Here is a 26138-nt window from a genome sequence, read left to right on the forward strand (position 1 = left end):
TAACATTGTCACACTTATAAATGACATTTAAAAATAAAGTAGCCTGACAACCACTTTGGTCTTGCAGTTAAGGCACCAGGCTAGAAAATAGAAGGCTGTGGATTCTAATCCTGCCTTAGCTATGAAGGCCAGCTGGGTGACTTTGGATTAGTCATTGTCTCTCAACTTAACCTACTCCGCAGGGTTGTTGTTACAAGAAAAAGTGGAGGAAGAAAGTGTGGTGGATATGTTAGCTGCACCGAGTTATTTTTTTAAAAAAATATAAAGACAGAATACAAATACATTTTACGTTTTGCTCCAGTTTCTTTTATCGTAAATGTTATCCCTTCTTTGCTGAAACCTTTAAATGTTTCTTCATGCTTAGCATGATGCAACATATGTGTGAAGATTTACCCCTAAATTTCTGTATTGCTTCCGGCTTTGCTTGATGTGGGATATTTTTAAACCTGTTTTAATCCTTATGCATTCCATGTGGATTTAAGGACGGGAAGAATTGGAACTGGAATTATTAATTATATCATATAAACAGAGGATGTTTATATTTGAGAGTGCAGATATAATCTAGTGGCTGAAGACAGCAGAGGTATAAATCTCAGCTCTGCCATGAATGTACTGGTGTCTGCAGCCAACTTATTTCATCCATCTCCAATTTGCAAACTCTAGTAGGAAGTTGCAAAAGGTGCTTAAAAGCCTTTTGTAACCTTTGCCGTAAAGGCAGAAAACAGGAAACAAACAGGGAAACCATCTGAGAAGAAAGGACATAGAAAACGCAGCCTAAATTGGTGCTTTTAACTCTTGAGAGTTTAAATGTCACCCGGATGAACCTGCTCACCTGGCACCTCCCATTTAAAGGCTCAAAGAACTGCTAATTTCAGGCTGCCTGACCCCAAAAACCCAAGAACAACAACAACAACAAAAAGTGGTTTGAATAAGGAAAAGGCTGGGCATTCAGAAAACAGGCTTTTCTCTTGCCTTTAAGCCACAGGATTTGGTTGCTTTTATGATACACCAAGGCAGTGGAAAAACTGCACGGTCAGGAATTTCCCAAGGGAGGAGAAACACTAGCAACAGATGAGGCTTTGAGCTAGGAAAGGTGGAGCAAACAGCGTCAAACCTCACCTGTCGCCTGGGAGGGCGGAGGCTGCAATCGGGGAAATAAACAGCGAAACCCGATCAGAAGGAAAGCAGCCAGAAATCTCCCAGGTTGGTCGTCACAACTTTTGGTGGACCTCAAGAGTTTGATTATCTCCTCCCCTCCTTGGAACCTTGGATGATATAGAGATCACCTGTGGCTTTCCTTTCCTGGAGACACCTTATTCCATGGGGAAATAGGACAAGCCAGGTTCTGCCTCTCAGCTCTTTCTCTGGCCTTTTCAACCCGCCTGAAACCAGTGCGACCAAGAATCCTGGCTTGTAAAACCTCCTCAGTGTAACCAGCCTGAGGGACAGGCCTTCCCAGACTGTCTTAGAGACTCCATGGCTTCATGGCTTCTTCCAGGTACCCAGAGGAAGATGCCTGCCGCAGCCCTTTTCCCCTGACACCCCCACCCGCTCTGGGGGATGAGTACTATCCTTTTGGGGGCGAGGGCCAGCCAGCCTTTGTGGGGGATGCTGTTGCGGCTGGAGCCGCAGGGGAAGGGGACCCCGAAGACGCGGATCTGGGGGTGCTGCTTCAGAAGAAAGAACAGGACTTGTTGTTGGCCGCCGGGTTGGGGAAGATGCTCTTGGAGCGTAACGAGGAACTGGAACGACGCTACGATGAGCTGATGAAGGAACATTTGGAAGTGAAAGAGGTGAGGCGGGTGGCCGGAATAAGGAGCAGACGGGAGGAGATCTGGACTGAGATGTTTCGGTCAGGTGCAAAACTTGCTAGGGTTAGGGTTGAGATTAGGATTAGTACTAGGTTTCAAGTTAGGGTTGGGGTTGAGTTTAGGTTTAGGGTTGGAGTTAGGGTTTGGGTTGGGATTATGTTTAGGGATTAGATTTGGGGTTAGGGTTGGAATTCAGGTTGGGATTAGGATTAGTGCTAGGTTTGGAATTAGGGTTTGGGTTGGGATTAGGATTAGGAGTGGAATTGGGGTTGGGATTAGGTTTAGATTTGGTTTGGAATTAGGGTTTGTGTTGGGATTAGGATTAGGAGTGGAATTGGGGTTGGGATTAGGTTTAGATTTGGTTTGGAATTAGGGTTTGGGTTGGGATTAGGATTAGGAGTGGAATTGGGGTTGGGATTAGGTTTAGATTTGGTTTGGAATTAGGGTTTGTGTTGGGATTAGGATTAGGAGTGGAATTGGGGTTGGGATTAGGTTTAGATTTGGTTTGGAATTAGGGTTTGGGTTGGGATTAGGGTTAGGTTTAGATTTGGGGTTAGGCTTGGAATTGAGGTTAGGTTTGGGGTTAGGTTTGGAATTGGTATTATGGTTGGAGTTGGGGTTAAGGTTGGTGTTAGGGCAGTGGTAGGTTGCTGCCTGCTTGGACCGGTATTAGAAATTTACCGCCACTCGCCAAAATGGCAGCAATGACTGGCGGTTCATGCTTCCAAACGGGTCCTTCGGCTTGCAAATACATTCCTCTGCACATGCGCAAAGCTTTCTGTGCATGCACAGAGGGTATTTCTGGGTGTTTCGCGCAAAATGTGCACTTCCATCATGATGTGAATTGGAAGGGAAGATGAATGGAACCCACCCTGGGTTAGGGGTTGGGATTAGGGTTGGAGTTAGGGTTGGAGTGGGGATTACACATAGCGGGGATTCCCACATACCGTTCCAGGTGACCGGTGCATGCACTGGCTGCCAATCAATTTCCGGTCAGACCAGAATACCTCCGGAACCGCCTTCTGCCGCACAAATCCCAGCAACCGGTTAGGTCCCACACAGTTGGCCTTCTTCAGGTCCCGTCGACTAAACAATGTCGTCTGGCGGGGCCCAGGGGAGGAGCCTTCTCTGTGGTGGCCCCGGCCCTCTGGAACCAACTCCCTCCAGAGATTAGGACTGCACCCACCTTCTTCGCCTTTTCTAAGTCATTAAAAACTCATCTTTGCCGCCAGGCATTGGAAAATTGACCCCCCCCCCCAATTATTAAGGTTGGTGTATGGTTTGATTGGATTATGTGATTATTTTATTATAAGGGTTTTAAATTGTATTTTTAAAAAATTGGATTTGTACACTGTTTATGTTGTTGTGAGCCGCCCCAAGTCTTCGGAGAGGGGCGGCATACAAATCTAATAAATTAAATTAAATTAAATTTTGCATGTTTGTGAGGGGATGCTTGCCCGCAAGATTTCAGTGATTTTTTTCCAGACACTTCCGCCCGTGCATGCAAGCAAAAAAATCGCTGAACTCTGTCTCACATGCGCATCCTCTCACAAGATTTTATTTCCTGCGCATGCGCAGAAGCAAAATCTCGCTCAGATGTGTGTGCACGCCCCCCGGTCACCTGGAGCTGTGCGTGCAGCTCCATTTTCGCTACTGGAGCTATGATACGCTCTATACCCACTGTTCTGCTGGCGTGTCTCAACCGCCCGTAATTACAGGGTAATTCGTCTAGAAAGACACACACGATAGAAGGAATACCCTAAAGTCTTTATCAACAGAAAAACAGAAACAGCTCCCTTTTTAAGTGTCAAAGGGATTTTCTGGTACACACAAGGCACAGGTTAAATGCAATGCAAATTCTCACCCAATAACTGGGAAATGGAGTCCAATTCTAAAGTCCAGAAAGTCCACACACCATCTTGAACAGCAAAAACCACGATCTTGACAAAACTATGAATCAGATAAACTGCCATGAGGCTAAAACAGCAGGCTGCTCTTTTATCTGTAGCACTAATTACAGCAGCCCCACCCAACCACAGGTGGCCTCATTTATCTCCTGTAATAATCCTTCAGTTGTTGTCTCCTATGCACCACTCTACGCATGCGTGGATGTGTCATAAATTCTTGTTCAGAATCCAGGGATGATAAGGATGATTGATCTCCTCCTGGGCTGTCTGCCAAACTCCTCTCTTCCAAGTCAGCCCCACCTTCTTCTTCTTCCGAGGAAACTTCACTACCTGACTCTGTCGGTTATAAAATGGGCCTATGACAAGTTGATGTTTCCCCTGCATCCACCTCCACATTCCTTGGGGCAGGAGCTGGGTCAGAGCCAACCACAACAACCCACCATTGATTCAACCCCTTCATGTTCTCTCCCTCCAGTGTATTTGCTAGGTTGAAAGTCTCAGAGATGCAGATTTTCTCATGGGCTGTGCTTCATTGTACTTTCTCGCCAAAGTTATGGATTCAAAGACATACAGCCCACCCCTTGTTGCCATCCCACCCTTGAGCCCTTCGCCCCATTTGCTTCCCAGTTTTCTATTTCCACCCTTCTCTTCCTTCTTCTTAGTCATCTCTTTGAATTCTTTCCCAGATGGAGATGACACATTGAGTTGGGGGAAAAAAGTCTTAGGTTGCATCAGGACATTCTTTGCAGTTGGAAAATTCTACAGGTAGTCCTCGACTTACGACGATTGATTTAGCGACCGTTCGAAGTTACAACCGCCCTGAAAATAAGTGACTTATGAACATTTTTCACAGGTTTTGCAGCATCTCCATGGTCATACGATAAAAATTCAGACACTTGGTAAACTGACTCATATTTATGACGGTTGGAGTTTCCCTGAAATCATGTGGTCCCCTTTTGTGACTTTCTGAAAGCAAAGTCAACCAGGCAACCAGATTTATTCATCAACTGTGTCACTAACTTAAAAACCGCAGGATTCACTTAACAATTGTGGCAAGAAAAGTCGTAAAATGGGGCAAAACTCACTTAAGAAATATCTCGCTTAGCAATGGATAGTTGGGGCTCAATTTTGGTCGTAAGTTGAGGACTACCTGCATAGTCTTTTTCTTCCATAGGTTTTTCTCGTAGGAAGGGTAGCAGTTTGACCTCTACAGCTCTATTGCTGTATCTCCACACCCTTCGTTCTGAGCATAGATGTGCGCCAACCTCCTCATTCACTCCCTTGTATTTACACCCATTTTTGTTCAGCACCTAGCAATCAATTTCAAAATTTCTCATTTTGAATTTGCTCTGTGCTTTTCTCTCTTCTCTTCCATCATTTAATCTTCATTTATTTGAATATACAAACTTCCCAATTGCTACTTCTGGGTGTGCCAGCCCAACAGTGGTAGATTTGCCTCTTTGCAGAGTTCTTAGTGGCTTCCACAAACTTTAGATAAACATGAACTTGTGACATTTAGGGTGGAATTCTGAACCAAATAAAATAGTGAGCAGGTGCAGGAACCAGCTGCTTGTAACTCCACAGTGTATTCAGGAGAGTGAAGCAGAGGTGGTGCAGAAAAGAGGCTGGGAGAAGTGAACTCCAAAACTCTGCACAGGTACTTTAGTCCTCAAATTACGACTACAATTGGGACCAGAATTTTCATTGTTAAACAAGATGATTTTTAAATGAGTTGCATCCGATTTTGCAATCTTTTATTTATTTATTTTTGCTATGGCTGTTATGTGAATCCCTGCAGTCGTGAAGTGAATCCCGTGGTCATTAAGCAAACCTGGCTTCCCCCAATGACTTTGCTTGTCTGCGGAGAGGGGCGGTATACAAATCTAATAAATAATAATAATAATAATTAAAAAATCAGCTTGGAAGGTTACAAAAATGCCGATTACATGAGCCCAGAATGCTGCAACTACCTTAAATACATGCCGTTTGCTAAGCTCCCAAATTCCCACGACTATGGTGATGCTGCGATGGTCAAAAATGTGAGCACCAGTCATAACTTTTTTTCACTGCTGCAGTAACTTCAAATGATTGCTAAACAAATGGTCGTAAGTTGGGGACTACTTGTGTACCCCCATCCCAACATAACTCACTGTTGAAGACGGGTTTGTGAAATAGTCTTCTGGAGTTGTTTAACTAGAGTTATTGAAATGGCCAGACACCGTTGCTTCCTGATTGGTTGCTTGTGTCTTATCACCAGATCATGATTCACACCAGTTTCATCCCACTGCTTTCCATGTCACAAAACATGTATTTGTTTTCATAGATTTTCACGGGTACAGAGAGAGAGAGAGAGAGAAAGAAAGAAAGAAAGAAAGATAGATAGATAGATAGATATAGAGAGAGATGATAGATAGATAGATAGAGAGAGAGCGAGAAAGAGAGAAATAGATAGATAGAAGGATAGATAGAGAGAGAGACAGAAATAGATAGATAGATAGATAGATAGAGAGAGAGAGAGAGAGAGAGAGAAAGAGATAGAGAGAGACAGAGAGATAGATGAGAGAGAGAGAGAGAAATCGATAGATAGATAGATAGATAGATAGATATATAGAGAGATGATAGATAGATAGATAGAGAGAGAGAGAGAGAAAGAGAGAAATAGATAGATAGAAGGATAGATAGAGAGAGACAGAAATAGATAGATAGATAGATAGATAGATAGATAGATAGATAGATAGATATAGAGAGAGATGATAGATATATATATAGATAGATAGAGATAGATAGAGAGAGAGAGGGATGGATAGATAGATAGATAGATAGATAGATAGATAGATAGATAGATAGATAGATAGATAGATAGATAGATATTGCAGTCAGGAGCTTTCTTTAGCAGACGTTCATCTTTCCCCCCTCCCACAGAAGCCTGTTTTGACACTGAATTGCAAACTAGAAAACATTTCCAACTGGCTTCAATATATGACTTAATCAAGGGTGGCCTTCAAAAATTTTAGCGAGTGGTTGCTGGCTGGGCATGGCCATCGTGGTTGTAGTCTAGTTGGCCTCCTGCACTACAGCTGGGGAGAAGGGGATATTTTCTTCGAGCATCCAGGAGGGGGGAAATGGCCTCCCCAGGCTCCAGAGGCCCTCTGGAGGCTGGAAATGGACCCTACAGAAAATGGGCCTACCAGAAGTTCAGAAGTCCATTTCCAGCCTTCCCGAACTTCCGGTAAGGTAATTTTTCGTCTTCTCCGAGCTTCTGTGTGCATCTTGCACTTATCTGCATCCAAAATGGGCCGCATGAGGACTCCTGGGAGGGTTGGAGTGAGCGGGGCCAGCCAGGAGTGGAATTTGGGAGTTCTCTGAATTGCATAGTATCTTATCTAGAGGTTCTCCTGAACCCCTGAGACCCCCCCCAGCAGTCTGGACTTAATACAGGGGTCTCCAACTCCCCTGCGGCCATGGATTGGACCCGGGCTGTAGCATGCCAGAAACAGGGCCACACAACCAAGTAAATCCCCATTGGCGGGATGAAGGCAAGATGCGAAACCATGTCCTCTCCGACGTGCAGGAAAAAAAATCTCTCCATGGAACTGTTCTCTTGTGCCCAAAAGGTTGTGGGCTACTGATTTAACATATTAAGGAACATATTAAGTGGATTTACATTATACAGCTGGTCCTCAACTTATGATCACAAAAGAACAGGACAAGAATTTCCATTGCTAAGCAAGGCAGCCATTGCTGGTGACCTGGTGGGTTGGGTAGGTAGATAGGTAGATAGGTAGGTAGGTAGATCGGTAGATCGGTAGATCGGTAGATCGGTAGGTAGGTACGTAGGTAGGTAGGTAGGTAGATAGGTAGATCAGTAGATCGGTAGGTAGGTAGGTAAGTACGTAGGTAGGTAGGTAGGTAGGTAGGTAGGTAAGTACGTAGGTAGGTAGATAGGTAGATAGGTAGATAGGTAGATAGGTAGATAGGTAGATAGGTAGATAGGTAGATAGGTAGATAGGTAGATAGGTAGGTAGGTAGGTAGATTGGTAGGTAGGTAGATCAGTAGGTAGATAGGTAGATAGGTAGATAGGTAGATAGGTAGATAGGTAGATAGGTAGATAGGTAGATAGGTAGGGAGGTAGGGAGGTAGGGAGGTAGGGAGGTAGATAGGTAGATCGGTAGATCGGTAGATCGGTAGATCAGTAGATCGGTAGGTAGGTACGTAGGTTGGTAGGTAGGTAGATAGGTAGATCAGTAGATCGGTAGGTAGGTAGGTAAGTACGTAGGTAGGTAGGTAGGTAGGTAAGTACGTAGGTAGGTAGATAGGTAGATAGGTACATAGGTAGATAGGTAGGTAGGTAGGTAGGTAGGTAAGTAGATTGGTAGGTAGGTAGATCATAGGTAGATAGGTAGATAGGTAGATAGGTAGATAGGTAGATAGGTAGATAGGTAGATAGGTAGATAGGTAGATAGGTAGATAGGTAGGGAGGTAGGGAGGTAGGGAGGTAGGGAGGTAGATCGGTAGATCGGTAGGTAGATAGGTAGATAGGTAGATAGGTAGATAGGTAGACAGGTAGGCAGGCAGGCAGGTAGATAGGTAGGTAGGTAGGTAGGTAGATAGGTAGATAGGTAGATAGGTAGATAGGTAGATAGGTAGATAGGTAGATAGGTAGATAGGTAGGGAGGTAGGGAGGTAGGGAGGTAGGGAGGTAGAGTAGAGTAGAGTAGAAAAGAGAGATGGAAGGGACCTTGGAGGTCTTCTAATCCAACCCTCTGCTCAGGCAGGAAACCCTATCTCATTTCAGACAACTATCTCATTTCAGGTACATGCAAGATATCCAACCTTAGGCCTTGCACATCTGGAAGGTTGCCAGGTTCATCTTCTTGAAGCCGTGCCACTGCCTACCACATAAACATTGTTAGTTTCTAACATGGGAATTCTTGCTTAGCGTGTGGCATCTGCTGGGGCCATCTCTCTTTGTCAGAAACAAGTGCTGTTTTTCAGCCTTCCCTGCAGAGAAATTTTGTCTTCTCAGCCTCTCATCTCCCCTGCCCTCAAACACTCTGCTCCCCTAGTCGTCAACTTCGAATGTAACCGGCACCAACTAGGGAATCTCTGGCCATTGCTACTGGGAGAACTAGTTTGGCCCAGAGGAAGGCATCACAAAACCAACACGAGTCTGCTTACCTGGGTGGATATAATTACCTAAGACGGAAAGAAGGATATAAAAGTGAGTGAAACTGGCAGGAACAGAAGCGAGAAAGCACCCAGTGTGAATCACTCTCGTTTCCACACGACCTCACCCACAAATGTCGGTACCCAAATATTTCTGCACAGGGCTGTGGCTCTTTACAAGTCGTGGCAACTATGGCTTTACGACAGTCCTGGAAAGCAATGTACTTTTGCTGTGCCAAGCCTGCTTGACTGTTGTTGGTGCGATGGTTTGTTTGCTTGTTTGTTTGTTTAGTTGTGTCAAGTATGTTCTGATAGTATACAAAGATATAACAATGTTTATATACCTGATACTAGTAAAAGAGAAACATGAGGACAGGGGACGGAAGGCACACTGGTGCTCTTATGCACGCCCCTTACTGACCTCTTAGGAATCGGGAGAGGTCAACAGTGGATAATCTAAGGGTAAAGTTTTACAGGTTAGGTGATGATACTGCAGAGTCCAGTAGTGAGTTCCGTGCATTGACTACTCGGTTGCTAAAGTCATATTAACACCCTCAAAAATGTCCAAAGATACTTCACCAGAAGAGCCCTTCACTCCTTTACCCATAATAAAATACCCTACGAAACTAGACATACAATCCTGGGTCTTGAAAGTTTAGAACTACGACGCCTTAAACATGATCTAAGTATTGCCCACAAGATCATATGCTGCAACATCCTGCCTGTCAAAGACTACTTCAGCTTCAACCGCAACAACACAAGAGCACACAACAGATTCAAGCTTAATATTAACCACTCCAAACTTGACTGTAAAAAATATGACTTTAGTAATCGGGTTGTCGAAGCGTGGAACTCATTACTGGACTCTGTAGTATCATCCCCTAACCCCCAACATTTTATCCTTAGACTATCCATGGTTGACCTCTCCAGATTCCTAAGAGGTCAGTAAGGGGCGTACATAAGCGCACTAGAGTGCCTTCCGTCCTCTGTCCTATAGTCTCTCCTATATCTCCTCTATTATAGCCTCTATAACCTTCATTGTGTATTATTGTGTATTGGACAAAATAAATAAATAAATAAAAATAAAATATTTCCTGTAGTCGAGTTTGGAACGGTTTACTTTAAGTTTGTATCTGTTGTGTACTCGTGTGTTGTTGTGGTTGAAGCTTAAGTAGTCATTGACAGGAAGGACGTTGTAGCAGATGATTTTATGGGCCATGCTTAGGTCATGTTTAAACTTGCCATACTTCCTCCAGGTGTGTCTGGAGTAAGATTTCTTTAAATACTTTCCCCTTGGCATGCTTTTTCATTTTATTGGCACTGCAAAAGGAAGCTACTAGAGGGGAAGTTGATAGCCTCCTCATTAGGAATTATATAGCCTGTGGAACCCACTGCTGTAACTGGATTTCCAGGAAAATTAAATAAAAGTCCAAGCCAAGGAAGGAAAAATGGGGAAAACAACAACAATAGTTTTAATTATCGCTAGCCGGAAAGCAAAACAAGCTGCAATTGGCTTACTCTCATCCACTAATTAGTGGATTGGTGGCAGAAAACGAGGCAGGAGGTGACCTTGCTGGGCTGTTTTTCTGGCTGGCAAGCGAGGAACAAGTTGTACCATTGTGGTGTCTTGACACCTACAGTGAAGATTCCACACAAGCCCTGCCCTACCTTGGGATTGTATTGCAGCAATAGCAATAGCACTTAGACTTATATACCGCGTCCACAGCTGCTCCAAGCGGTTTACGGAGTCAGCATATTGCCCCCAACAATTTGGGTCCTCACCTTAACAAGCTGCTGGGGGTGAGCACACAAGTGAACCTCCGTTGGGGCTGTTTTTCGCAGTCCCCAGGCTTCAGGAGATTAGGAGTAACCTACCATGAGGCAGGGCCCTGGGAGTTAATTCTAGGAGGAAAATTATTATTATTAATTAGTTTTGTATGCCGCCCCTCTCTGAAGACTCGGGGCGGCTCACAACACAAGAGCAATACAATGTAGATACAAATCTAATGTTAAAAAATTGAAAAAAGCGAATTTAAAAATACATTATAAAAACCTATCTACTACACAGTCATACACACTCAGTCCAACTAAATAAAAAACATAATAAACATAATAAGGTCAGCAAAAAAAGGAAGGGGGAGATTAATCCCACCATGCCTGGCGGCAGAGATGAGTCTTCAACATTTTACGGAAGGCAAGGAGGGTGGGGGCAGTTTGAATCTCTGGGGGGAATTGATTCCAAAGGGCCGGGGCTGCTACAGAGAAGGCTCTTCCCCTGGGTCCCGTCAGACAGCATTGTTTTGTTGGAGAAGGCCAACTATGTGGGACCTAAAATGATTGCTGACACCTCATGTGGTCAGGTAATCCCTAGAAAGCACTTCCAACAGTGAAGAGATTAACAGTGAGACCTCTTGAGAGCAGGAGGGATACCTTTTCTACCCGAATCACATGGGATGCCCCATGGACCTTCTGTCTCTCAATAATAGACCATTTCCTTTCCTTGTGGGACTTGGCTGCAGAGCCAAAGATCATGTATGGAGTGCTGGTGCGACCACATTTGGAATAATGTGTTCAGTTCTGGAGACCTCACCTACAAAAAGATATTGACAAAATTGAACGGGTCCAAAGACGGGCTACAAGAATGGTAGAAGGTCGTAAGCATAAAACGTATCAGGAAAGACTTCATGAACTCAATCTGTATAGTCTGGAGGACAGAAGGAAAAGGGGGGACATGATCGAAACATTTAAATATGTTAAAGGGCTAAATAAGGTTCAGGAGGGAAGTGTTTTTAATAGGAAAGTGAACACAAGGACAAGGGGACACAATCTGAGATTAGCTGGGGGAAAGGTTAGAAGCAATGTGAAAAAATATTTTTTTACTGAAAGAGTAGTTGATGCTTGGAACAAACTTCCAGAAGACGTGGTTGGTAAATCCACAGTGTTAAGTCTGTATAACCAATGTAAAACTCTGTAAAAGAAAAAACCTTGTAAATACTGTCTAAACTATGAATAAACCTTGGCCGCGTCTGATTGGTTGAGACGCACGGCCGTTTCTTTTAGGCGCGAGCCTTAAAGTATAAATAGGGCTGTTTTGACACTGACAGCTCAGATGCGTTCCTTGCTGGAGTCACTTGTTAAAGAGCTGAATAAACGGAACCATCTTGTACTTCTTGTCTGAGTGTCATTCATTTCACTGGCGACGAGAGAACGAAGAATCCACGAGTCAAGCATGAATCAGATCCAGATCGGCCGGGCTCCCGACTACTTCGACCCCGAGAAGTCGTCTTGGGACGCCTACATGGCGAAATTTGAAATCTTCCTAGACGCGGCAGGAATGGGAGAAGCCGAAGACAAAAGGAAGCGAGCGATCTTCTTGAATTATTGCGGGACCGAGATTTTTGACCTCGTCCAAACGCTCACCGACCCGCTTCCAGCTAAATCCGTTCCGTGGGACGACCTCCAAGCAAGACTGGCAAACCATTTCAAACCAACGAAGCCTGCCGTAGTCTACAGACATCAATTCTCCAGAATGACCCAACGTGAGTCCGAGACAATCAACCAATTCGCCACGAGACTTCGCACGGTCCTGTCAAAGTGCCGCTTTGACAGCCCAGAAGCTCGCCTCACAGACGCTCTAATTTTTGGAATGAAGAACGCGACGGTCCGCAACAAAATCCTAACAGAGGACGACCCAACACTTCAGTCGGTCATCAAGCTGGCCCAAACAGCCGAAGTAGCTGACGCGGCCGCCAAAGAACTAAGAGAACACGAAAAGAAGGAGACCGTCTCAAAAATCTCCGTTGCTGTTTCCCGCGCCGAAACCACAGACGACCTCAGCCCAGCTGCCACGGACGACGACGCCTGTCTCCTGCTACCGTCCGAGCAAGCCAGACAACCCAGATACCAACGTCCCTCCAACCCATGCACCGGTTGCCGAGGGAATCACTCACGACAGCGTTGCCCCTTCAGGGACGCCATTTGCCGCCGCTGCAATCGACGCGGGCACATCGCCGAGGCATGCAGAGCGCCCCTTCCAGAGGAGTCCTTCTCTACACCCCGCCAACATCGTTTAAACAACCAGGCACAACAACCGCGAGACCACAAATTTTCTAGAGGTTTCAATCGCAGAAACAACTCCACCGCTAACCGTGACTACACACGAGGTAAAGCACAAACTTACGTAAATTGCGCAACTGCTAAAGGAGGGAACAAGATTATCATCTCTCTACTTTTAAATAACAAACCCTGTAACCTAGAATTAGACACAGGCTCTAAGCATTCTATTATGCCTTGGGACAAATTCAAAATGTATATGCCAAATTTTCTTAAAACTGACTTTGTCAACTCAACTTTAATAATAAGGGATTTTCAAGGAAATGTTATACCTGTTTTGGGAAAAGTAGATGTGCCTGTAAAATTTAAAAATTGTGAATATTCTCTTCCTCTGATCGTGGTTGAGGGAGCCAAACACTCCCTCCTGGGTTTAACATGGATGTCTCCTTTGGGTATTGAAATACTGGGTCTTTGTCATGTAAATGCTGAATCTAATGTTCCTGACTTTATCCAAGAATTTCCTGAGGTCTTCAGCCCTACTTTGGGCACCTACAATGGGGCCCCTATCTCTTTCTCTCTAGATCCCAAGATACCCCCGGTCAGACTTAAGCCTCGCAGGGTACCCCTTCCGCTTTTGCCTAAACTAGACATCCAATTGGACAAACTAATTGCCCAGGGCATCTTAGTCCCTGTAGACCAAGGGACATGGGAAACCCCCATAGTCACCCCAGTTAAACCTGACGGCTCCTTAAGGGTCTGTGCAGACTACAAAGCCACTATCAATAAAGCCCTCCAACACCACCCATACCCGATCCCAGTAATCCAGCAGTTACTACATTCCCTGGGGGAAGGGAGAGTCTTTTCGAAAATCGACCTCGCGCAGGCATACCAACAGCTGCCGGTCGATGAGGCCACATCCCTGGCCCAGACCATAGTGACCCACAGGGGTGCCTTCAGGTGCACCCGCTTGCAATTCGGGGTCAGTATCGCCCCAGGCATCTTCCAAAGTTTCATGGAACGATTATTAACAGGTATAAAAGGGACCTCCCCATACTTTGACGATATATTTATATCAGGAAAAAACCAAGCAGAATTAAACATGCGCATCAGGGAAGTGTTGGCTAGACTTCAAGCTAAGGGGTTAAAAGTAAAACCAGACAAATGTGTGTGGGGAGCTAACAGCATAGAATTCTTGGGCTATAGAATAGACAGTGAGGGAATACACCCCACAGCAGATAAATTAGAGGCCATAACCAAAGCACCAGAGCCTAATAATAAGACTGAACTCCAAGCATTCCTGGGCCTTCTTAATTTTTATTCTGTCTTCCTTAAACAGAAGGCAACGGCAGCAGAACCACTACACCGACTGCTGCAGAAGGGAGTTCCCTGGACCTGGGGCACAATGGAGCGCGAAGCTTTTCTTAAAATAAAACAGTTATTGACCTCAAAATCTGTAGTGGTTCAATACAGCTCAACCTTGCCCATAAGGCTCACATGCGATGCTTCGGCGTATGGGGTTGGCGGGGTATTAGCTCACATAATGCCAAACGATACAGAGGCCCCTATCGCATTCTTTTCTAAAACTTTGTCCACGGCAGAAAGAAATTACAGCCAATTAGACAAAGAGGCATTGGCCCTAGTCTCAAGCGTTAAGAAATTCCATTATTACCTGTGTGGGAGGAGTTTTGAACTTGTAACAGATCACAAACCCCTGCTTGGTCTCCTAGCTGCCAATAAACCAACTCCTCCCTTCATGTCACCCAGATTAATAAGATGGGCTCTATTCCTGTCAGGATATCAATACCAACTAACTCATAAGGGGGGAAAATCAATAAACCATGCTGACGGACTAAGTAGATGCCCCATGCCCGAATTAGTCTCAGATCCAACCCCCACAGAGGATGTTCTACTAATTGACCTTGAGGAAAACTGCCTGACCACTGCCAAAGAGGTGGCTGAGCACACTAAGAAGGATTCACTGTTGTTAAAAGTAATCAATTGTATTCAAAAAGGATGGTTGGGAGATTTTGAGGAAACTGGCCTGTCTGATTTCAAAGCAAAAAGGTTGGAACTATCCTACTTGAAGGGATGCGTGTTATGGGGCGACAGGGTGGTTATCCCCAATTCCTTAAAACAAAAGGTACTAAGCATGCTGCATGCAGGCCACCCAGGCATTGTTAGAATGAAGGGGCTAGCCAGAGGTTACTTGTGGTGGCCAGGTCTAGACAAGGACATTGAGCAATGGGTAGCAAACTGTGACCCTTGCCAGGAGTCACGACCCAATCCCCCGAAGACAACACCTCTAGAATGGGAAAGACCCACTGGGCCATGGTCACGCATTCACATTGATTTCGCAGGGCCTATTGGAACTCAAAACTTTTTAATTGTGGTTGATGCCTTCTCCAGATGGGTGGAAATTATTGCTATGCAAAACATTACTACATGCGCCACCATTAAGGCATTATATCATTTGTTTGCCACACATGGGTGCCCAGACATCCTAGTCTCAGATAACGGGCCACAATTGACTGCCAGACAATTCGAGTGCTTCTTAAGCAACTTAGGGGTCAGACACGCACTCACATCCCCTTACTCACCATGGGTTAATGGCCTTGCTGAACGTTACGTACGTGTGGCCAAAGAGGCCTTGCGCAGGGCAGGCCCAGGGGAAATTCAACACAAATTGGATCAATTTCTACTAATGCAGCATATCACCCCAAATTCCATCACAAACAAAAGCCCAGCAGAGATTCTAATGGGTCGAAAAATAAGAAACCCCCTGGACAGGCTGCACCCTCGTTATTGTACAAAAAATGTAAATGATGAAACATGTATAGCACCTGAAAGAAATATGTATCTAGGGCAACTTGTTTTTGTTAGAAACTTTGACGGGGGGTTGAGTTGGCTGAAAGGAAAAATAATGCAACAAACAGCCCCAAAATCTTATGTGGTTCTATTGGAAGATGGTCGCACATGGAGGCGGCACATCGATCATTTAAGGGGGCGCACAACAACTAATGGACAGCCAGCCTCTAACGGAAATTCTTCCCCCCAAGCAGACATTAACTCGCAACTAGAACTTTTGGAATTACAAAGAGACTTACCACGGCCAGATGCATCCTCCAGCGACGCCGAACCTTCCTCCTCTTCTGGGCACGGCGCGCCACCAGCATACTTGCCTCCGCCGGCCAGAGCCCCAACTCGGGCCCAGCCGCGGACTGGAGACAACTGCGAGCCAACCTCCACCATAGACATACCAGCCGGTAATGATCTGCGCAGGTCTGAGCGCATATCACACCGGCCCAATCGATTGGAGGACTACGTCACTTGGCTCACTGATTGACGGTTGTCTCAACTAATGAGGGAGGGGTGTTAAGTCTGTATAACCAATGTAAAACTCTGTAAAAGAAAAAACCTTGTAAATACTGTCTAAACTATGAATAAACCTTGGCCGCGTCTGATTGGTTGAGACGCACGGCCGTTTCTTTTAGGCGCGAGCCTTAAAGTATAAATAGGGCTGTTTTGACACTGACAGCTCAGATGCGTTCCTTGCTGGAGTCACTTGTTAAAGAGCTGAATAAACGGAACCATCTTGTACTTCTTGTCTGAGTGTCATTCATTTCACACAGTAACTGAATTTAAACATGCCTGGGATAAACATATATCCATCCTAAGATAAAATACATATAAGGGCAGACTAGATGGACCATGAGGTCCTTTTCTGCCATCACTCTATGTTTCTATGTTATTGCTCTGTGTCAGTGTTGGACTGCCCTGGTAAGTCTGGGATCGCCGATTCGTTAGCGGAAATGGCAATGCGTGTGCATCTGTGCATCCTCACTGAGTCCCCACGGGGCCCCGCACAAGAATTTGCTTCTGCGCATGCATGGAAGCAAAGAAATCGGTGAAAATCGGCAATTTGGGGGGATTTTCAGCCTTTCTTTGCTTCTGCACATGGAATTTCAAAATTATTATTATTATTGTTATTTATTGGATTTGTATGCCGCCCCTCTCCGCAGACTCCGCAGGCGGCTAACAACAGTGGTAAAACAACATGAACAATCCAATTAATAAAAACAACTGAAAAACCCTTATTATAAAAAACCAAACATACACACAAACATACCATGCATAACTTGTAATAGCCTAGGGGGAAAGGATAACTTAAATCCCCCATGCCTGGCAACAAAGGTGGGTCTTAAGTAATTTGCGAAAGACAAGGAGGGTGGGGGCCGTTCTAATCTCTGGGGGGAGTTGGTTCCGGAGGGCCGGGGCCGCCACAGAGAAGGCTCTTCCCCTGGGGCCCGCCAAACGACATTGCTTGGTCGACGGGATCCGGAGAAGGGATTCGTGTGGTAGAAGGCGGTTCCGGATGTATTCTGGCCCAATGCCATGTAGGGCTTTAAAGGTCATTACCAACACTGCTTTCCCCCTGGATACCCTGTTAATTATAACACCCATTATTAATATACATATTTCTCAGTTTTGGTATTAACATTATATGGTATCTTATTCGTTATTATTGTTATTTATAGATATTTCTTCAATTTTTAGGCATCATTTTGTTTCCTTTTGTCAAACCACTCATAATAAATTCCAAGTTTTGTGGTATTCCGGATCTTTTTTGTCTTCAATGGTCATTTTGTCCATTTCAGCATATTACAAAATCTTTTTTATTATTATATTTTCGGTTGGTTGGTACCACTCCTTGTTTCCAGTAGAAACTTCCAATACTGAGCCTGAAAGAATTTAGCCTGAAGTCCTGGAAATTGAGATCACTTAAGCAAGATGCATCACATATAATAGACAATGAGTTCCTATATCCCTGTCTAGTACTATAAAGACCCAATTTGGCTGAAGAAGTGTTCAATAATTTTTGCTAATACTTAAAAGTTCTGAAAAGATTTCTCTTTTTAGTTGGGGGAAAAAAAGCATTCATGGCTTATATCTGAACACTGTGTTCAGAACAGGGGAAGATTGCTTGCCAATTGTAGATTATTTTGCTTATGTAATTATGGCACTTGATATTCAACATAGAAACATAGAAGTCTGACGGCAGAAAAAGACCTCATGGTCCATCTAGTCTGCCCTTATACTATTTTCTGTATTTTATCTTAGGATGGATATATGTTTATCCCAGGCATGTTTAAATTCAGTTCCTGTGGATTTATCTACCACGTCTGCTGGAAGTTTGTTCCAAAGATCTACTACTCTTTCAGTAAAATAATATTTTCTCACGTTGCTTCTCATCTTTCCCCCAGCTAATCTCAGATTGTGTCCCCTTGTTCTTGTGTTCACTTTCCTATTAAAAACACTTCCTTCCTGAACCTTATTTGAACCATTTAACATATTTAAATGTTTCAATCATGTCCCCCCTTTCCCTTCTGTCCTCCAGACTATACAGATTGAGTTCATGAAGTCTTTCCTGATACGTTTTATGCTTAAGACCTTCCACCATTCTTGTGGTCCGTCTTTGGACCCATTCAATTTTGTCAATATCTTTTTGTAGGTGAGGTCTCCAGAACTGAACACAGTACTATTCCAAATGTGGTCTCACCAGCGCTCTATATAGCGGGATCAATAAGGAGGCTCTAATAGAAGGCATGATTTGAAGTAAAGGAGTTCAGGATCCTTAATCGTGTTCTGGGATCCTTCTCCTACACCTTGAGTCTTGAGTCTTTCCTCCTGGCCCTCATGTTTCCTATTCTGCTTCTTGTAGCACCTCGAACAAGAGAAACACGAGCTCCGGAGGCACCTGGAATCCGGCCGGGCGGAATTCGAAATCCGGACAGCAGAGCTGGAGGCTGACTTGTTGGCCACCCGAGCCCAACTGGGGCAGAAGCGTCTAGAACAGCAGGACACCAGTCGAGAGAGTTCACAGGCCGTCTTGGACCTTTCAGAACAGAACCAACGTCTGGTGGAGCAGCTCAGCCAGGTGAGGTGGGACTTTGACAGGGTTTCCGCGACCCCCTTGGGAAGGCGGAGGCCTAAGAGGGGAGATTTCTGGGCTATATCAACAAAATGGAGATTGACAAAGTCAACCAACAGAGAAAGCTCACCTATGGGCAAGGAAACACCATGCTAATTTTATCCACGCAAACAGATCAGTGTAATGTTTCTGCTGCCAGTTTTGGGGCAATGAAGGTAAAGGGGCAAAAGCATCAAATTTATGAGTGCAATTTGTAGGTTTGGTCCTCAATGTTCTCATTTAGAGAAGAAGAAACTTGGCTTGTAGGCTAAAGGACTGTACTGTAATATATTTTAGCACGTTGTCATATCCAGAAGTTGAGAATATATGAAGCTCAGTGTTGAGCTGACAGGTTCTTCATATTCTCTGGGTTTGGTTGTTGTCCTGAAGATGTTTATTACCCTGGTAGGGAACAGGAAAACAAGCAAGAATCTCAACACTGGATATGAGTGAACCGGAATATAGAGGTTTGGGGTTTTTTTCAGGTGAATCACTCATGTTAAAAAGGGTGTACTGAGTACCCTAAGGCAGTGACTTTCAACCTTTTTTGAGCTGCGGCACATTTTTTACATTTACGAAACCCTGGGGCACATTGAGTGGGGCGGGGGGGCGCTAAAAAAAGTTTGGACAAAAAAAATTCTTTCTCTCTTCCTCCCTTTTGCATTATTTCTCTCTCCCTCCCTCTTTCTCTCCCTCTTTCTTTCTCTCTCTCTCCATCCCTCTTTCTTTCTCTTCCTTCCTTCCTCTCTTTTTTGCTCTCTCTCTCCCTCCCTACCTCCCTCTATGTCTTTCTCTCTCTCTCCTTCCCTCCCTATGTTTCTCTCTCTCTCTTGCTTGCTTTCTTTCTCTCTTGCTCTCTCTCTCTTGCTTTCTTTTTCTTGTTCTCTTTCTCTCTCTCTCTTTATTTCTTTCTCTCTTGTTCTCTTTCTCTCTTGCTTTCTTTCTCTCTCTCTCTTGCTTTCTTTCTCTCTCTCTTGCTTTCTTTCTCTCTCTGAGCTTCGCGGCACACATGACCATGTCTCGCGGCACACTAGTGTGCCACGGCACACTGGTTGAAAAACACTGCCCTAAGGGATTCTACCACTTTTGGAAGCATGAAAGAAATTGCCGAATGAGGCATCATCTTTTAAAATATCTTGCACCTTATTTGATCTGTTGTTGCAGAAATGCACAAGAGGAGAAGGATTCAAAACACTGACATTTCAAAAGTGTGTGTCAGTTTAAGCTACTATAAAACTTAAAATAAATCAGAGTGGTCAGTTTTGCTGAGTTCATAGATCTTTACTGAATCCCGTCCCTATTAAAAAGACCAAATTCATCAATTTCCCTAACTTGAATTTTGCGGATAGCGGCAAAGAGAGAGAGAGAAGGGGACAAATGTTTGAAGTAGTGTAGGGTTTCCTGCCTAAGCAGGGGGTTGGACTAGAAGACCTCTAAGGTCCCTTCCAACTCTGTTGTCGTTATTATTATTATAATCTTCCCTAACCAGGTGTCTTCTAAATTTGAATTACAATTTCCATCATCGCCATCTATGCATCTATGGAAAACATACCAAGCCTCTATTTCCCGTCAATCTCAAGCAACAGAGCTGGTGGTGTGAATGATGGAGATTGTAGTTTACCAATATTTGGAAAAAAACCCAAAACCCGAGGTTCCCCACAGATAAGGTGGGTGAAAATAAATTGGTTTGAAATGGGAATTTCCTTTTTAAATGCAAATAAAAATTTGTTCTCACTACAATAACTGCGCGGTGGATGGAATGTACCACGCTAGAGCAAAAAACATTGTTGAGTCACATTATATTGTTCTTACGTCTAACAGCCCCAACCAGACTGGCAAGATTCTAGCAAAGTAGCAATCTAACCACAAGTAAGATAAGAAAATCAAAGGAGTGAGATAAGAGTCCTAAAATACCTACTCCCTGGCCCTTAAAAATTAAATGAAGGGATGCCATAGATTTAAACAAAAACCATTTAAAAATTAGTCAGTGGCCTGATTCTTTGGGGGCCCTTGGATTTGTGAAATTTATAAATGGGATGTAAAAGTGTGAGGTTGTTTTGTGAACTGGACAATTACACACAGCCAAAGAATGACTGAAACCAAGTAATACTGTACACCCTCTCTCTCTCTTACTGCTTTATTTATTTATTTTATTTATATGTCAAACATGTATAGGATAGTACTAATAAATGAAATCCTTATTAGTGTCCAATATTACTAACAAACTATCAAAAAAGTTGTTTGATTAAAATATATGTATGCAAATTGTTTATTTTCCTTTTAACATTCAAGGCTACTGTCTGTTCTTATCTTTGGGAAATTAAGGCAATGTAAACCATGAGTATCTTGGAGATATTGTTAAGGAGCCCTTAGGGAACAGGTCAAAACATGGCTTGGCTCAACATAGGATAATAAGAAAGAGAGACTGGTAATACAGTTTTCCCCCCAGAAACAACATCCCGTTGAAAGCTTGTAATTCTTGCAGATGTCCATGTCCTAAATCTTTAAATTGTTAAGGCATATATATATGCCATTTATATATGCCATTTATATATGCTAACAGGATGTTCTTTCCTTAGATAACTAGAAAATAGACACCTCACACAGTTCCTGTATGAACCTGAGTATTTGGTTGCCCAGGTAGTCCTCAACTTATCACGAGTCGCTTAACGGCCATTCAAAGTTAAAATTGATGTACAGGTGGTCCTCAACTTACAGCTACAACTGAGGCCAAATATTCCATTGCTAAATGAGACAGTTGTTAAGCGAAAATTTTCCCCACATTTGTTAAGTGAATCCGTGCACAGTTGTTATGTTCGTAACATGGTTGTTAAGCGAATCTAAGAAGGTCACAAAAAAGGATCACATGACACTACAACCGTCATAAGTATGAATCATTTGCCAAGTGTCTGAATTTTGATCATGTGACTAGGGGGGTGTCACAATGTGAAAAGCATAAGTGAAAAATGGTCACAGGTCACTTTTTTCAGTGCCTCTGTAACTGAAATGTCACTGAACGAACTGTTGTAAATTGGGGACTACTTGTAGCTAGGAGCTACTCATGACCCAGATTTGAAGATCTGATATACAACTATAAACAAAGATCTGATATACAACTATAAACAAAGATCTGATATACAACTATAAACAAAGATCTGATAAACAACTATAAACAAAGTTGATTATTACCGATAAAGCCCTACATGTCTTTGGACCAGATTATTATGGAACCGTCTCTTGCCTCATGCATCCCAAAGGCCGGTCATATCCCACAGAGTCGGCCTTCTCCAGGTCCTGTCAGCCAAGCAATGTTACCTGGTGGGGCCTAAAGGAAGGGCCTTCTCTGTGGTGGCCCTGGTCCTTTGGAATCAACCCCCTCCCCCAGAGATTTGCACTGCACTCACCTTTACTGGGAGGCCTGGGGCCGTTGACTCTTGGCATTCTGCTCCTGCTGATAGCATGATTATATGACTATGACTACCAAAATTTTTACTACCACACTGTGGGCGTGGCTTATGCAGGACGCCCTGCATTTTCTTTCAATATATTTCAGTGCAAATTGGGGGCACTGGGGTAGAGCTCATTTTCGCTACCCCACTGCGTCCCTTTCATCTTACTGTGACTGTGACCCACAGTGTGGTTTTAATTGTTTGGGATTTTAAATTTAGATTTTATATTTGGGTTTCTTTCATTTTGTATCTGATTATCTATTAGAAGCTGCCCTGAGTCCACTGAAGAAGGGCGGCCTAGAAAACCAACCAACCAACCAACCAAATAAATAAATAAATAAATAACGTATGCAGCTGAACTTCAGGGGCTTAGGAGCTGGGCTCCAATGGTCAACTGATTGTGTTTTAAAATGATTTTGCCAAAATTCAGCACTTACTTCCACTTTTTGGCAAAACTGCACCCATCATGAATCATGGGCTTGCTTAATGACCATGGTGCTCTCTTTAATGAGCATGGCAGCTGCTTTACAATTGCCACATTAACTAAACCAGTGTTTCCCAACCTTGGCAACTTGAAGATATCTGGACTTCAACTCCCAGAATTCCCCAGCCAGCATTCGCTGGCTGGGGAATTCTGGGAGTTGAAGTCCAGATATCTTCAAGTTGCCAAGGGTGGGAAACACTGAACTAAACAACAACCACAAAAAAGGTGTGTAAAATTGGGCTGGTAGCATGACTGACTCATTTTACGACCATCACGACTTAGGAACCTGATCTATTATAGCCGTGAAATGGGGACTGCTCACCGCTTTGCAGAACCCAGCCAGGAAACGAGTTTCAAAGAGACTCCCCCTATTGTCAAAGCCTAACCCAGAGCCGTCTTCTCCACCGCCTACAATAGGTCACTCACTTAGAGCAGCAACTCCAGGAAGATCTGATTGCATTACGTGCAGAGCACCGGACTTTGACCCTTTGCAACGCTGAACACGCTGCCCGGATGCAGAGTCTGCAAGCCGAGGTAAGAGAAAAGACGGTCGATTAATGTCCCTCTCCTGACTACAGATGCCAGGCAGGTAAAAAGAGACTGTAAACCTTTCCTCTCCACCATTCTAGGAGTGCTGCTGCTTAGTTTGAAAACAGTGGATTTACAGCACACAGTAAACTGGTAACTGATGACTCAGAGCTACTGTACTAAATTTGGGCTAAAAAAATATGAGAGACAGGGCGAATTAACGCCCGGGCGACAATTGCCGATGGCGGGAACTAATTCGGCACCGCCTATCAGCTGGGGTGATCCCTGCAGTAGCGTGGGAACGCCCCAGAATACCCAGTGGCTTATGGGGCATTCTGGGAAGACGGGGATGGGGCCCTGTACCCTTTATCAGGGCTTGCTTGCTCCTCCGGCTTCCCTTGCCCCCGAGCTTTTCAACAAGACTGATTATATAGTGTTGGTTATGACCTATAAAGCCCTTCATGGCATCGGACCAGAATATCTCCGAGACCGCCTTCTGCTGCACGAATCCCAGCGACCGATTAGGTCCCACAGAGTTGGCCTTCTCCGGGTCCCGTCAACTAAACAATGTTGGTTGGTGGGCCCCAGGGGAAGAGCATTCTCTGTGGTGGCCCCGACTCTCTGGAACCAGCTCCCCCCAGAGATTAGAACTGCCTCTACCCTCCTTGCCTTTCGTAAACTTCTCAAAACCCACCTTTGTCTTCAGGCATGGGGGAACTGAGATATTTCCCCCGGGCCTATATAATTTATGTATGGTATGTTTGTTTGTATGTATGTCTTTTTAATAATGGTTTTTTTAAAATATTTTAAATTGTAAATTATTAGATTTGTCATGAACTGTTTTATTGTGTTGTGAGCCGCCCCGAGTCTACGGAGAGGGGCGGCATACAAATCTAATAAATAAAGAAATGAATGAATGAACGAACGAACGAACGAACGAACAAACAAACAAACAAACAAACAAACAAATAAGACGGACACCCACCCACCCTCCGCTCAATACAGGATGTTTTATAGTTCGCCTGGTTTGGGGCCGAGTAGGAATTTTTGCAATCATTTAGCATTTGCTACGGATTGTTTTTCGCCTACTCCATCCTGGATGAGAGAAAGGATTCGTGGTTACGGGGGTGCATCTGTATGTAAATAGGTTTTGATTCAACAATTGGATGTTTATATACTTGGTCACTATATGGCAGAAACGGGGCGGAAAGGGTATCAGTAGCAACTGTGTGTTCTCCTTTGGGCATCTTTTGTAAGGTGATTGGCACCCCTGTTACACCCCTGTTGCACAACTCATGCTTCCTCCACGGACGGGGCTCACCTACGTCATTTCCGGTTCCGGGTCATGCAGGGTGAACCCTCCCACACACTGGACGTGGCTTTAGGGGCTGGGTGTAGGCGGGGCATGCCTCTCCCTGACCAGGCATGGAGTTATGCCCATTTAAGTTGCCCAAGCATGTTTGTGTTCAGGAAACTCCGCCCCATTTAGCGTCCCCTGCAGGTCTTTCTGTTAGTATTTAATAAAGTGACCCATTTTACCCAGCTTGGTGTCCGAGTGTTCATTTCCCGTCCAAGGCAAATGGACAATCAGCAATGGAAGCACAAACTTGCTGCTTCCTGCCATTTCGCTTCCATCTAGAGGTCACCTGTAATTCTGCAGCCCCCATCTAGTCGTCCTAAACAACTCTCCCCTCACTTCCCTAACCTATGTTGCACAGCTGGAGTTGCCCATAGCTTAAAGAAGGACATGGTTTGTTTTTGTTCAGGTTGGTCTTCCTTCCATTAAAACGGTTAATGAAAACAAGGACTAAGGTGACGTGATAGCAGTGTTCCAATATCTCAGGGGTTGCCACAAAGAAGAGGGAGTCAGGCTATTCTCCAAAGCCACCCAAGGAAAAGAAGCAATGGGTGGAAACTAAGCAAGGAGAGAAGCAACTTAAAACTAAGGAGAAATTTGCTGACAGTTAGAACAATTAATCAGTGGAACAGCTTGCCTCCAGAATGCCCCAACACTGGAAGTTTTTAAGCAGATGTTGGATAACCATTTATCTGGTGTAGGGTCTCCTGCCTAAGCAGGGGGTTGGACTAGAAGACCTCCAAGATCCCTTCCAACTCTGTTGTTGTTGTTATATCATCATCATCATCATCATTATTATTATTATTTATTATTATTATTATTATTATTATTATTATTATTATTATTATTATTATTATCATTATTATCATCATCATCATCATCATCATTATTATTAAACTGATAGTGGGAATTTTCCCCCACTCGCCAAACTGGCAGTGATGGCCGGCTGGATACAGCCCTGACACCACCATCTCATTTTTTGCTTCTGCGCATGCACAAAAGCTGTTTGGGTTTTTTTGCTTCTGTGAATGCGCAGATCTGGGTTTTAGCACTGTGCATGTGTGCAACATGGGCCTGCCTCCACGGTGCATGAGGAAGCAAACTGGCAGCAAGGTAAGCCAGAACCCACCTGATTAGGAGGTATTGCAAACTAACTCTGCCTACAGCCAGGAGTTTGATCCTGACCAGCTCAAGATTGATTCATCTTTCAATCCTTCCAAAGTTGGTGAAATAAAGACTCAGATTGTTGTGGCAAAATGTTCTTCGCTTGGTGCAATCTCCTATTACAAATGCTCCAACACTGGAAGTTTTTAAGAAGATGTTGGAAAACCATTTGTCTCAAGTGGCGTAGGATTTCCTGGCTAAACAGGGGGTTGGACTAGAAGACCTCCAAGGTCCCTTCCAACTTGGTTGT

At 44.2% G+C, this 26138-nt stretch overlaps 1 protein-coding gene across 2 annotated transcripts in view; it reads left to right on the forward strand.

Moving 5' to 3' along the window:
* Positions 1 to 1136: 1136 nt before the first annotated feature.
* Positions 1137 to 26138, forward strand: part of LOC139155831 (BICD family-like cargo adapter 2) — a 42981-nt gene continuing 17979 nt past the window's right edge. The window contains exons 1-3 of one of the 2 annotated variants that reach the window (XM_070731146.1): positions 1137 to 1793; positions 18658 to 18873; positions 23257 to 23373. In XM_070731146.1, coding sequence (XP_070587247.1) covers positions 1485 to 1793; positions 18658 to 18873; positions 23257 to 23373 — 642 coding nt within the window. In that variant the 5' untranslated portion in view covers positions 1137 to 1484. The remainder of the gene's footprint in view (positions 1794 to 18657; positions 18874 to 23256; positions 23374 to 26138) is intronic. The other variant, XM_070731145.1, reaches the window with a different exon arrangement.

Source organism: Erythrolamprus reginae, unplaced genomic scaffold (assembly GCF_031021105.1).
Source record: "Erythrolamprus reginae isolate rEryReg1 unplaced genomic scaffold, rEryReg1.hap1 H_7, whole genome shotgun sequence".
Classification (NCBI taxonomy): domain Eukaryota; kingdom Metazoa; phylum Chordata; class Lepidosauria; order Squamata; family Dipsadidae; genus Erythrolamprus; species Erythrolamprus reginae.